General features: G+C 30.9%; 1 protein-coding gene across 9 annotated transcripts in view; it reads left to right on the top strand.

Moving 5' to 3' along the window:
- Positions 1 to 794: 794 nt before the first annotated feature.
- The window catches only part of LOC134706602 (cordon-bleu protein-like 1), a 69,366-nt gene continuing 55,240 nt past the window's right edge, over positions 795 to 14,920 (top strand). Inside the window, exons 1-4 of one of the 9 annotated variants that reach the window (XM_063565683.1) lie at positions 795 to 898; positions 3,579 to 3,700; positions 7,374 to 7,459; positions 8,253 to 8,348. Coding sequence is in view for 5 of the 9 variants with exons in the window: in XM_063565687.1 (XP_063421757.1) it covers positions 12,359 to 12,381 (23 nt within the window). In the remaining 4 variants the exon portion in view is untranslated. Of the gene's footprint in view, positions 932 to 3,578; positions 3,701 to 7,373; positions 7,460 to 8,232; positions 8,349 to 9,517; positions 9,538 to 12,106; positions 12,382 to 14,920 lie in introns of those variants that run through there. The other 8 variants (XM_063565680.1, XM_063565682.1, XM_063565681.1 and 5 more) reach the window with 8 other exon arrangements.

The following is a 14,920-nucleotide window of genomic DNA, read 5'->3' as shown; positions in this document are numbered from 1 at the left end:
CCCGAGGGCCGAAGTATTATTCTGTTTATCATATATTTTAACAGAATCAGATTCATGGAATATCCGGTTTTCTTGTAAATCGTCCGAAAATATAAGCAAGAAAAAGGAAATTATGCCGATTTTCCTGTATTTTTTCAGCTGACTATTTTTACATACTTCCTTATTAGCTAAATATCCACATTGTAATTTCCCTTTTAACCTTATTTCATTCTCAATATACTTCGCAGACCATGTATTTAAATAATTTACTTTATATCATCGGAATGTCTACCTATAAAACCCATAAGAAGCACCATGTGGTTGTCAATGTATATCTTTTGTGAGTTACGGCTCGTAGCCTACCTTATAATTATATGCATAAATATAGAGTGGGGTTTCTTTGACATGGTTTATTTGTTTCGTTCTTTCATAATAGTTGCTTCCCTACAACTGGCAACCTAATTATTCATCTGAAGCTGATAGCTTGGTATATTGTTTCCTTGTTCTAAACACTGGCTAAATACTCATATTGAGTGGTTCTGATATTCTTCCTTATTGAATATTCACATAATCATTCTGTTCACTGCCTACAAAAAAAAGTTACACTATGTACAGTACCTTAGTCTCATATTTATAGAAGTCAGCTGTAAAAGATGTTTATTCTTTGTGTTTTCAAAGTAGGTTTCTGACCCAACATAATTTGGTTTCAGGACGCAGTTTTCATATTTCGAAATGGACAAAAACTTTTTATTCAAAGTTTTTTTTTCGGAAATATTTTTTTCCGGAAATATTTCATAGTCTTTCCAGTTCCATTATGTAATTAGAAAATACTCCCGCCACTAACTTATAAAGGAAGAAGACTGTTTATCCATCAAATCCTTGTGCACATCCATCAAAGTGCAACAGTAAAATCTACATGGTAGCAAAAATATCCCCTTACTTTGATTCAATGGTAATATCAAGTCCTTGCCCTTTAGATAAGAAAAGCAAGTATACCTTAGTTATAGACCTCATTTGCTCAGTGCACCAGTGCTGCCACTGGATATCACCTAACACGACTTAGTCATTAGATTTTTGCTGATTATGTACACACACTAGTTCAGCTCTGATTTTGGGAAGTTCATGATATTTCAGTGTGCCATTTTGTGGACTGTTGACAGTCTTTTTTTTTCTTTTTGCATTGATTCTATCGGGTTTTCTTTAACTTGTGCTTTTGATTGACATCTTCTTTATATTTGTCCCAGATAACTCAGACATCCACGGGACTGCCCAAGATTGTCTTGCAAATCAGCTGTTGGACGTCAGAGTAATCTGGGACTGACTTCATATCAACTCTTCTTTTTGATCTCCTTTGGCCAACAAATGATGCGTGGAAAGGATAAGGGGAATTATCAAAATAATTGGACAGTATAATAGACAAAACTTATCTGCAAAGCTCAAATCCTATTGAAAAAATATACATACAAACAGAGACAAATATCATCAACCAAGATATGGTCAAGATAATATTCCGTGCACATTTTTAAGGGCTTTTCACTTTGTTATTCTTTAATCCTAACAGACTTTGCTTATTATGTTATTCAAGTGTTTATGATAACACATACTTTTGAATAGTGTCCTCTTGGAATCTTGAAGGCAGTTGTTTTAGAAATATTTATCTATTATATAAAAAAGAAGATGTGGTATGATTGCTAATGAGACATCTGTCCACAAGAGACCAAAATGACAGACATTAACAACTATAGGTCACCGTACGACCTTCAATAATGAGCAAAGCCCATATCCCATAGTCAGCTATAAAAGGCCCCAATAAGACAATGTAAAACAATTCAAAGGAGAAAACTAACGGCCTTATTTATTTATAAAAAAAAATGAACAAAAAACAAATATATGTAACACATAAACAAACGACAACCACTGAATTGCAGTCTCCTGACTTCGGACAGATACATATATATATAATGTGGCGGGGTTTTACATGTTAGCGGGATACAAACCCTCCCCTAACCTGGAACAGTGGTAAAACAGTACAACATAGAACAAACTACAAAAATCGGTTGAAAAAGGCTTAACTCATCAGATGGACAAAAATACAAGTAGACGTGGCCGGGTACTTAAACATCCCACCACAAAAAGACACAATAAATAGATCTGAGAGTGTCTGTTCACACATCGTTATCAATATAATAGAATTTTATGCAACTGTCATACAAGTGAGAGGTCAAATTAGCTATAATACAAGGTTTAATCCACCATTTTCTACATAAGCAAATGATATACCAAGTCAAGAATATGAAAGTTGTTATTCATTGCTTGATGTGTTTGAGATTTTTATTTTGCCATTTGATTGGGGACTTTCCTTTTTGAATTTTCCTCATAGTTCAGTAGTTTGGTGATTGAACTTTCATGACTTTATAGCTAATTATTATCTACTTTTGTTGTGAACTTACTTATTTATAGAACAAACGGGTCCGAGCGGGTAAAATCATACATGGGCTTCACAAAAAGTATTTGTCTCATGAACCAATTACAACAACTTTATACAGCAGTTATGTTTTTATGCAAACAACATGTAAAAATACAATACTTTATTAAAATACACATTAAATATACAACACAGTTTATTCACACAGGAATACGTGAATAAATCATAACAAATGAACAACCAACGTGAATGTGTTTCAATCGTCGATTGCGTTATATATAACAGGGGAAACTACGATCTATAAATAAGACAAAGTATATATTTAGAACCTGATGTGGAGATCAGTAAAATACTATAGTGTGTTAAATGTATGCTGTTTACCTTTTATAAAATATGTAACAAGTTAAACACCAATCTTCTTATTCGTCATTGTGTACAACAGCTTCACTCTTCAAAACCAAATAAACAGTTGCTGGGCGGAAGTTGACGTCTACAATGGAAAAGTGAAAGTATGGGAATAAATATAACGTAACGTCGTGTAAATTGTACTTTCACAACAACTTTACAACATCATACAATGTTAAATCTATGTTACTGAAATCCAAATTAATACAAGGTATATATGCATGTACATATACAGCTCTCAATCAAATTTATGGTTTTGAAATTCTTTCAAAATTAGTAAGAAATATTGAAAAAATCAAATGAAAAATGGAACCAGAGAAGCAGAGAAGTTTTCAAAAAAGAACTTGTTGAAGAATGTATACTGTGAATGTAATTTGCAGAAAAAAAACCTTTTGCAGAACCACAAAAAAAAAATAACCTTTAAAAAACATTTTTGCCTATGACCAGGAATATTTGTACATGAACCCTTGAAAAATATATGAATCCAAAGTTTACTTGAAATTCAGTCATTGGTTTAGTCACCTTTCATCAGAAAGCTACTGAACTCTTCTGCATGGATTTAATAAGATTAACTTTATATATATAAAGTGATGGAATAAAAATTACACCCATCATGAGTAGAGATACCCCTTGATAACATTCTATAATATATTACCAAATAGGTATTTTATCTATCTGTAAATATTGACATTACGATAAAATATGGGTATTGTGGTATTTGTATATGCTTGTATTCCTTTTGTGTAACGATGTCACTGTTTTGTTGTAGGATAATTAGAATGTGATTTTTGGGAAGTGTTATAGTGACTGTCTAATGTGTGACGGACATCAGTATTTTGACCTGTAGTTGGACTTTGTATCACTTTATCATTCATCTTGATCTTTACAATGGTAAGTTTTACATCTTAGAATTCATCAATTAAAATAAATTTATTAAAATTAAAAAATAATTTTTGATAAAAAAAACTTATGTTTCTGGGTATCAATCATAATTTTTATGTAACATTTTATATGTCAATATATACAAATGTACCTCCCTTTTTTGGACCTGACTCGTATTGGCTATAAACTAATCCAGATGATTTTTTAAACTGCACCTTTTTACCTCTTCAACTCTTTATGCTGTTGTTTTAATCTGCAAATATAGAAAAAAAAATATGAAATTTTTAGAATGACTTTGAAATGGGATTTGGAAGCTTAATTGTAAATGACATTTATCAATAGATATGAGAAGATGTGGAATGAGTGCAAATGAGATTAATCTCCATCCAATTCACAATTTGTCAAAGTAAACCATTATAGGTCAAAGTACAGTCTTTAACATAGAGCCTTGGCTCACACCGAACAGCAAGCTATAAAGGTCCCCAAAAAATGACTAATGTAAAACTATTTGATGCATGAGTGAAATCACAGATATATAACATATTATGATATTTGACTTTTATTTAAAACAGTGTTGAACATTTTTGTTTGTTTAGAAACCGTATTTGGTTTTTTATGTAAAAACTGTATTTGTTTTTTTATGTAAAACAAGAAGCACACCATATTTTTGCAACTATCCCAAGTCAGGAGCCTCTGGCCTTTGATAGTCTTGAATGATTTTTATGCCCCATCTAGGGGCATTATGTTTTTGGTCTGTGTGTCCGTTCATCTGTCTGTCTCTCCCACTTCAGGTTTAAGTTTTTGGTCAAGGTAGTTTTGATGAAATTGAAGTCCAATCAACTTGCAAATTAGTACTCATGTTCCCTATGATAATGATCATTTGTATACCCCACCTACGATAGTAGAGGGGCATTATGTTTTCTGGTCTGTGCCTCTGTTCGTCCGTCTGTGCGTCCGTGCGTCCGTTCACTTCAGGTAAAAGTTTTTGGTCAAGGTCGTTTTTAAAGAAGTTGAAGTCCAATCAACTTAAAACTTAGTACACATGTTCCCCATGATATGATCTTTCTAATTTTAATGCCAAATTGTAGTTTTTACCCCAATTTTATGGCCCACTGAACACAGAAAATGATAGTGTGAAGTTCAGGTTAAAGTTTTTGGTCAAGGTAGTTTTTGATGAAGTTAAAGTCCAATCAACTTGAAACTTAGTACACATGTTTCCTATGATATGATCTTTCTAATTTTAATTCAAAATTAAAGTTTTGACCCCAATTTCACAGTCTACTGAACATAGAAAATGTTAGTGTGAGTGGGGCATCCGTGTACTATGGACACATTCTTATTATGATCATTTTAATTTCAATTTTAAATAAAAGTTTTGACTCCAATTCCACGGTCCACTGAACATAGAAATGATAGTCCTGCTTCAGGTTAAGGTTTTTGGTCAAGGTAGTTTTTGATGCAGTTGAAGTTCAATCAACTTGAAACTTAGTACACATGTTCCCTTTTATATTTTGTTTCTAATTTTAAATGTAAAATATGAGTTTTTACCCCAATTTCATGGTCCACTGAATATAGAAAAGGATAATGCGAGTCAGGTACCTGTGTACTATGAACACATTCTTGTTAATTTTAGTTCTTCAAATCATATGTTTTGGAGTTTAGTATGACATCCATTTTCACTAAACTACTTTGTAGTGCTCATTTTTTGGGGGGACTTTTTTCAGTTGAGGTATTTTTTTGCTGTGTTAAGACCCATTTGTGGCCTCAGGTTGTTTTTTTGCTGTTTGGTCATTTTATTTTCTCTTTGACACATTTCCCATTTTCAATCTCAATTTTATTGTTCAAAATGTAAATTTTTATTTTGATTTATCATTTTAAGACCTATATAGTTGTTATAAGATTTGTCCATCCCTGATGTCCATCTAGCATTGGTAATAGGAAAAATATGTTGAGTTATCTCCCTTAGACCATATGAACATTATGCAGTTTTATAACACTACTCCCATTATGTTTACTAGATTATTCTGATTAAAGAAGAGAAGCTGATAAGTCAAAAAAATCATCCTAGAAAATTTAAAAAAAAAATCTTCAATGAAATATTACATTTGTAAGCTTCTTATCTCGTCAGCTGATTTAATATTTATAATTAATTAATCATTCAAACCATCTTCCCTATGGTTAAATGGTGAATATATTTATAACTTTTGACCCTAAACAATAGTTCAACAGTAGGTGCAAACACAAGAAATTAAAAAATCCTCCTTTATAAGAAGGGAGCACTATATTTGGGACAGTTAGATATAAAATTATTCAAATTTTAAGAATCAATCCATTTACTTACCTAGCTTATCAAACAACTTATAAGTAGGCAATATAGGAAATGTGTTTTGACATAATAGGTCTCTAAACACATTTACCTTCCTATAAGAAGTACTATTGCTGAAACACAGTCATGGTGTATTTGGATCAGCTTTACTTTTATATATATTTTATGTCTAAGCTGTACTTCTTCAACTTCTACCTATGAAATATATGTAAATTAAGAACTTTTATGTGTGCATTTGATATTAGGAGTATAGGAAATAATGCATACAAATAAGGCAATAAAGGAAATTTTAAATGATTGATCAAATTTTTGAAAGACCTGTTACTTCACAATTTTTCCAGTAGTAAAACATCACAAACGTATCTACACATTTCTGAATCAACAGTATTGGTGGCAGGCTCACCACAGTAGTTTTAGCTTATGATGTATTGAAATGATGAACAGAATGTATGGATTTAGTCAGTGTAAAAGTTGTCAGCATTGAAACACCATGCTATCTAAATTTTATCTTTATATTGCAAAAAAATGACACAAAACCAATAACAGGTGTGTCACGATTACATCTTGTAGTTCAGTTAGGTCACTAGTCATGACCATATACATGTATAGGAGTTTGGTAAACAATATGTAGTTTAATGTAATATGTTTTAAGTTATAATAGCCTTTAGTTTACAAATCTTTAGTTTGTTTTTTTTTGGTGGAAAAGGGGGATTATTAAGGAACAAACCTTTCTGTCCAAGTGTCTGTCTATCCATTCTAAGCTGATTCTCCTCTTCACTTGATTAATACTATTGAAGCTTTACCCAGTTGTAGTATACTGTCAGAAGATGTGTGTAAACTAAAGGAATATAATGCACGTCCAAGATAATCAAATTAGAAGAGTGGAGAATGCTTATAATGATTTCACATACAATTCTATTTCAGGTTTTAAATGTCTTTCTTGTACATTAATTTAATTCTGGCTAGATGTTGCAGAATAGTTGTCCGTTGGCTTTGGTAGTTTATAGTCACTATGCATTCACTTGCTGTTATATCTTTTGTTCCTGACATGAAACAAATTATATTTCAGTGAAATATTATACTGAAATTTTTATTTTCGAGTTATCTCCGCTGCTTTATGCAATAAATATACATAATTCTAAACCCCTGTTGAACACCTCAATGTTATATTGTGTTTTTATTTTGTGAGTGATGTTTTTTACACTCTAATGTAGGGCGAGGTTAAATATTTTGAAAGTTAAATTAATTGTATTACAAGATGTAGTAAAAGTATATTTATTGTTGTATATAGATTTAAATATGTAAGAAATTATAAGTTCTCCAAAAACATGAATAACATTTATTATGTTGTTTTAGGAAAGACAAGGATTGTAAAAAGTTTTATCCAAAGATATCTCCAGATGTTATTATTAAGGAAAAGACAACATTCAATACTGTTACAGGTAAATATGATAATAAGAAGATGTGGTATGATTGCCAATTAAGACAGTTCTCCAGTGGATGAAATAGGATGTTGAAATTAACAACTAAAGGTTGCCATAACAACTCTCCTCCAGATACTGAATGTCGTAGTATTAACAACTATAGGTCAACATTTGGCCTTCAACATGAATGTGCAAAACACATACCAAGTACACATAGATGGCTATAAAAGGCCAGAAAGACGTATGTAAAATAAATGAAATGAGAAAACTAAAGGTATGATTTATGTACTTTAAATACAAATATGACTTACAGAAATATACAACAACCAATGAATTACATACTTGGGACAGGCACATACATTATGTGGTCAGTGAAAAACTTGCTAGCACCAAACTCTGTTCATAACCTGTAACAGTGAATGTCAGAACAAGTATGGCATGCATTAAATCCAGATACAATGTATTTGAAATACTACTACAATATGAAAAAGAAGATGTGGTATGACTGCCAATGAGACAATGTATTTTATAGTGTGATTGTTTTATCTACTGGTATACTCCTGAAGGTCACCCTGTAGTAATATATCACATTTCAATATCTTTTTATTATTCTATAAAGATTGAAGACAATTGTAAAAACAGTAAAGTAGATGGTTCAGACAGTAAGACTGGTTTTGTTTGACTCATCAGAACTTTAATTTTCTAATGACATCAATATATCAATGCTATCTTTTTATCATCATTTATTTCAGTTTAACTTATAAAAATCATTTATCATTTTATAATTGAAGTTTAAGGCATATTTTATCAGGAGCTTAAGCAATTGTCCTTCTATATAACACAGAAAGAAGTATATACTAAACCATCAGAATTATACACAGATACAGATTTTGACCTCAAAGTTAAGGTAAGAAAGATGTTCTAATAAAGCTAGGTTAAGCTAGCTTTGAAATATTTCAATTCGCCAAAACCAGACCATCTTCTCTTGGGTTACAAAGTAGCTGGGTGAATTCTATTCTCATTATTCTTGTGGTGGGGGTTGGGGAGGGAGGGGAGGCCATAATCAGTAAAATGGGAAACTAACTGTCTGAAAAATAAGAAACTAAAAGTATAATCTATTTTCAAATAAAAACCAAATGAACAAGATAATAGAGAAATAACTAGATAAATGTCATAACAGATTACAAACAAAATATGTAGCAGGGGAATTTAAAAGAATTTTTTGACCTCATTGTAGTTTTATAAATTGTAAACACCCCCCACCCAACCCCAAACAAATTTGATGTTGAGGTCAAAAGGTTAATTACAAGGTCAGCTATTAATAGACTGAAGTTTTGCAAGAGTTTTGAACCCTGATGCTATCGTTTGCCGTATATATGTCCATACCATATGTTCAATTAGTCCCCGTCCCACCATTTGATGTAAATTGTAAGCAGACTTTACAGTCAATATTCGGTCTGGCCTATGTAAAAATCTATTTCTTCTAACGATCCATGAAAAGTGCATGCATCTCAGCCTTTGAACCCATGACACTTCTGTAATTTTATAATATTTGTATTGCAGATCACTTCATTAAAGGTAAAAATGTTTTAAAAAATTGGCCTTGTATAAGGTGCCTGTTCTCTATCTCATCTTTTGTGTATAAGTCATGCACCTTAAAGTCTAGTGTGTCAACTTGGTTAAATTACCAGTGATAACAGTTGAAAATATTTGCTATTTTAAATTAGTATATACGGATAAGCCTTTGATCGATATCTTGTTTTCCCTTTTAAGTACTACATTTAAAACCAAATTTAATTGTCAATGTTTTTAAAACCTGAAATAAGTCAATAATTATGTTGAGAACTCAGTGAAACGGTATACATTGTATCCCTGTGTCGGAACCTATAATTTGCAAGTTGATTTTGTAACTATAAATCCTGTTGAGAAATTTTTTCCCAAAGTGTTGATAATGAAAAAGGAAGGATAACATGTATGTTGTCAATGTAAATCTTGAGATGATGTGATCTTTTATGATAAAATAGAAATCATTTCACTGGTGAATAAGATTTAGAAAAGGTTAACACTTTCACTTGCATTGGATTAATTATAATGGGGTGAGTACTATATAAATGAAATTCATTACCTAAACAAGGGTATACTTATGTACTTCCTTTTGGCAGAAAAGATTCAGCATTGTTTTGAATGTATCTTCTATCCATCGCAGTAATTTGTAAACACATTCTGCAATTTGTTTTGAATTTTATGCCCCATTTATGTGCATTGTGTTTTCTGGTCTGTGCGTCTGTTCGTTTGTCGTTTTTCTGTCCCACTTCAGACTAAAGTTTTTGGTCAAGGTAGTTTTTGATGAAGTCCAATTAACTTGAAACTTAGTATACATTTTTTTCTTATGATATGATCTTTCTAATTTTAATGCCAAATTAGAGTTTTTACCCATTTTCGCTGAACATAGAAAATGATTCTTGTTCATGTTTGACTAAAGAATTTTTATAAGAATGTTAGCCATCATACATAGTTTTATAGCAAGTCACTTGACTTTGTTCTTTTCTAGATATTGTTACTTGAGTATGTGTGCAGCTCATAATTTTCCAATGTCCAGTGGATTATTATCTAATTGAAAGATGATTCAGTTAATACCTACCTACCTAGTGGTTACCTGTGTTAATTTTGTATACTGACATATATTGTTCTCATTTACTTGGTTTACAGCTTAACAGTAATGAAGAACTAAGAAAACCAGGCACAGATCCTGTCATTTTAAAAACAGGAGTCCAACCCTGACACACCATTAAAAAAAGGGGGAGGGTTTAACAAAGTTTTACCTTGGACTTAATTTGACACAGTATATTTGGGGGTTTACTTATTATCCAGTCTGTTATCAGATTAGTCATTCACCTGTTGTGATCAGCTGATGCTAAGCTCAAACCTGTTGTGTTAATTACTGTACAGAGAAATCATAATTACCATATTTAATTGACAAGTAAAAATTACAAGTGTTCCCCTGAGCATAGGAATTATCAATAAACAGATTATCTTTGAATAATATATGTAACAATTTAGTAATGATTCTTTGAACATTTAGTTTAATGTGTTTATATTGTGTAGTAATATGATTGGATAGGAAAGATAATTGTAAATATGCCCCAGGCTGTTGTTTAAAAAACATCAGAAAATTTATTTATTTTCTTGTAAACTGGATCTTACAAGCTATTGAATGAATGTTTTAAGTCGTGGTTTGAACAATTTAAAAGTATCAACATCTTTATCTGTCTGACATAACAGGCTAATACTTTGTGGTTAAGTATTGTCATCCGTACCATTTTAATATTCTTGATTATTGTGGGCATTTTTAATTAAAATAAAAGAATCTATAGAACAACAATAACATTGATTATTTTCATATTTAAATATCACTAGTAAATGGACTTTATCAATTAAAAACTACTGAGAACATTTTGGGCCTACTGTATTCTCTCAATGGATTGTGGGTGACCCTCAGTGAGGGTTAAAGTAAAAGAGCTTGTTGGACTGTTTTCATGAATGATTGAGAAACAATTTTTATTCAATTAGAAAAATATTTGTATCAATACAATGAAGCCCAAGGCAGGTTATTTGTACTATCTGTCATTGTACAAATCACACTTCCTTTTCTAAAAGGATAAAGCCTTAGGCTAAAACAGCAGCAAGGCCATTGTCATACATTCCTAAGTCTTGTACTCATAAAGAAATTGGTGTTTTTTATGTGTCACAAAAAAAAACCTTGACAAAGAAAATTATGTAATTTAATAAATATTAAGAAATTCATAAGACGAAATAGACATTGGCAGCTGTCAGTTGGCTATTTGGTGAAAGAGAATTGGATTTCTGCGTAGCTTTAGATAATATGGATACAGAAACCTTTTATTGTTTCCCACCAAAGGCTTAATTTATTAATGCGGATATAATGAATGTTTAATGAAGGAATCTATTGCATACCTTTTATCAAAGAATGGATTAATTTTAAACATTGGTTTTCGAACAGGTTGTGCTTGCTTCAGACAAAGCGTCATTACCAATGTATCTTTGGAAGGTACATTTTGATTTCAAAGATTATTTTTTTTGTGGATAAATGCTTATTTGGTGTTTTATTATTATTGAAATGATCAATTATAATCAATGAAGATAATTATTGCTAGAAGTGAAATTAATCAATTAAACACATTAAAATTTCATCAATATTGAGCCAACTAGTGTGCATGAGATTTCATAGAATGAGGAAGAAACCTTCATAAGTGAAAGTGAATATTATTTGTACTGAAGTTAAATGAATGTTTTAATAACATTTAAGGACATATTTAATTAAAAAGTAACACCTTGAGAAGAGAGATATTGTCCCAGGTGAAGACTGAGCTAAGTAATCAGATTATAATAAATGATAAAACACTTGGGACACTACAGCTAAGATAATATTTTAATTTCGTTCAGTGTAAATGTTTTAAGCTGTCAATATTTCAACTTGTGCTGAAAAATTTCGGAGGAGTAAACTAAAATCTTGTGACTACAGATGTGAGATAAAGAAATGAGGACATTTTTTGTCAGCCTTTTCTCAAAAATTCATTAAAATAACTAAAAGCTGACATTGAATACCATCCTATTTCTGAGTGTGAAGAATACACAAATAATTGTGGTATAAATACTGCATTTCTTTACTGAAAGGATTTAAAATGAAATGACGATCACCTAGTAAAATGAGATGACCGCTTGGATCAAATTATAGGGAAGACTATTTAAAAGACTCCCTGTTTATTGTGTTTTCACTGATGCATGAAAGGAGATTAATTTTGGTGGAAAAATAAATGTTTTTCGTATCTGGTTATTTGACAATTTTCGACACTTTTCGGAAGAATTTTCTGAGGAAGTTCCTTAGTTTTGGATACAATGCTGAAGTGGGTTAAGTCATTGTAAGTATATAAACTTTGTATGATCATTTAAAATGAAAGACACAGAAATAATCTATATATATTTTATACCACCAGTCATTATCGTGGGCGTAGGGAACAGGTTATTAAGTTTTGTATAACTAGTTGACAAGGATTGTATTTAAAATTTGAATCCTAGCTTATTTAAGGTAAAAATAAGGAGATATGGTATGATTGCCAGTGAGACAACTTTTCACCAAATGAAGTGGATGTATGCAATCAAAGGCAACCATACAGTCTTCAACAATGAGAAAGACTCATACTGTATAGTCGTTACTAGTTAAACTGTTATCCTACCTTACGTGTGAATATTCTGCATTATTGACCATTTATAATGTTTTCAGCAAGAACAATAGCATTCAAATCAATTTACAATAACAAAAGTGGCTCTTGGTCATATCTTTTATATTCAAATGCACCAAAAAACAAAAATATAAGATTAATAAAAGTCTGAAGTTAAAACTTCATATTTGGTTTTAATACCTTCTGTCACAATACATGACAAGAAGATCCACTTAGGAAAAGTTGATACCTTTGAATCAAAAGTTGTTATCCATAACATATCCCATACATCATTGGCACATTTATAGAACTCTTGGGTGTAATTTTAAAAGACCAGTGACGTATGAGGTATCAATTGGTTTAAATAAATTTTATAAGAATCAAATTAAATGCATATAGATTTCTGCAAGTGAGCAGAAGTGAAGTAATTGGTTCAAGGATTTTAATTTTCTTCTTTCTGAATGTGAGAAAAACTTGATTTAATGATATTTGGGTATGTGTTTGGTTTGGACATTGGAGGCTTAATGCTAAGGACATACACTGGGTGATCTCAGTCTACAAGTATGTGATAGATTTAGTTTGAATAGTTCTATATGATGGTAAAACCCATCTGTATAAAGTTTTGTAAGATTTTATAGTGTAATAGATTGTTTTTTAATCAATAGTAAAGCAATTTTACATGGAAGAAAATGTGCAAATTTTGTATTCCATACGTTGTGATATATTAGTTACCTTTAATTAGAAATAAAAAGGTCAATTTGAAGATATAACAGAATTTTACCTTTTGGCAAATGACAATAAGCAAGGCCTTGGTGTTCCAGTAGTCTATTATAGTTCAATAGCTTGTCAACTCTTAGGTGTGTTTGAACAACTGAACACAGATTAAGATTTGAGCTGCTATTTTACCTATTTTCAAATTTTATGCCCAATAGTAATGTGGAAATAAGTAAAACTTCTAGTTTAGGTTCAATAAATTGTGTACTTCAATGATGAAGGGTGGCATTGTGATTTAGTATTGCGTCTAATCTTCTAGTTTTAGTTCAATGAATTGTGCACTTCAGTGACATTATGTTTAAGTAATGTGTTTTCTTCTGGTTCTTCTGCTTCTAACACAACCATATTTGGGCTTTATCTTTTTTGTTTCACCTAGGGGCCTTATGTTTTTCAGTCTGTGTGTTTGTTTGTTTGTTAGTTTGTTCCACTTCAGGTTAAAGTTTTTGGAAAGATTAGAACTTGTTCTAAATCTTTACTTAGGCACCACCCTCCCTAACAGCAGGACAGGTTAGCTACTGTTACTAAATGTATTCACACTAAAATATAGTTCCCTATGGTTCTCATGAATGTGCACATAATACACAAATAAACTGAAAAAAACTGGGTATATTATTGGAGCAGTTCATTCAAGAATGCATGTTATTAAGGTGTGTTGATGTGCAGGCTTTTTTATAAACATTTTGATTGAGGTAACTGGGTATTGATTCCACTAGTATGATTGACAACTGTCATTATCACTAAACAATCAGAGACAAGGTGGACCTTTAATTAGAATGCCCCACCTCCTTAACTGCCAATCAAATTGACCACATTACCTATCAATCTCAGTCTTACATAATTATACAGACCATTCAACACACATCTAATTCTTAATACACAAGCATTTGACCTCATAATATAATACACAAATGTGTATATAAGATGTTTGATATTGATAAGGATGATAGATTTATTTATTGCCAATTACTTTTGATCTACATTACATAAAGTTATTCTGTAAATTATATCTGAAAGATAAATGACTAATGGATTAACAAGATCTTAAAAAAATGAAATATGAATATAAATATGAATATATAAAAGGTATTCAAGTATGGCCTATAACTTACTTGATAATTTTCCAATAATCATGCATCTGTAATTAATCAACAATTTAGATTAGTTCACTTTTTTTATCAGGAATTGGCTTGAAACAGTTTTAAAACTTATAATAATTATTACAAACCATTGTTTATTAGATTATTTCCCATCAATCATTATGTCTATTTTAGTCATTTGAATTTTTATTAGAAGTAAATATATATTTTTGCAATCAAGAAAGAATCCACATTTCAATAATATAAGTTTTTTAATTGGTTTTTGTTGAAAAATAAAATTGAAAATGCCCTGTGTTGAAAAATACTTAAAAATTTGATCAAAAGGCACTCTAAAACTTTTAATTTTCAATGCCATATAACCTCTGTTT

The sequence above is a fragment of the Mytilus trossulus genome, chromosome 2 (genome assembly GCF_036588685.1).
Source record: "Mytilus trossulus isolate FHL-02 chromosome 2, PNRI_Mtr1.1.1.hap1, whole genome shotgun sequence".
In the NCBI taxonomy this organism is placed as follows: Eukaryota; Metazoa; Mollusca; class Bivalvia; order Mytilida; family Mytilidae; genus Mytilus; species Mytilus trossulus.
The sequence above is the reverse complement of the archived record's forward strand: the minus strand, read 5'-3'. Positions and strand labels throughout refer to the sequence as shown.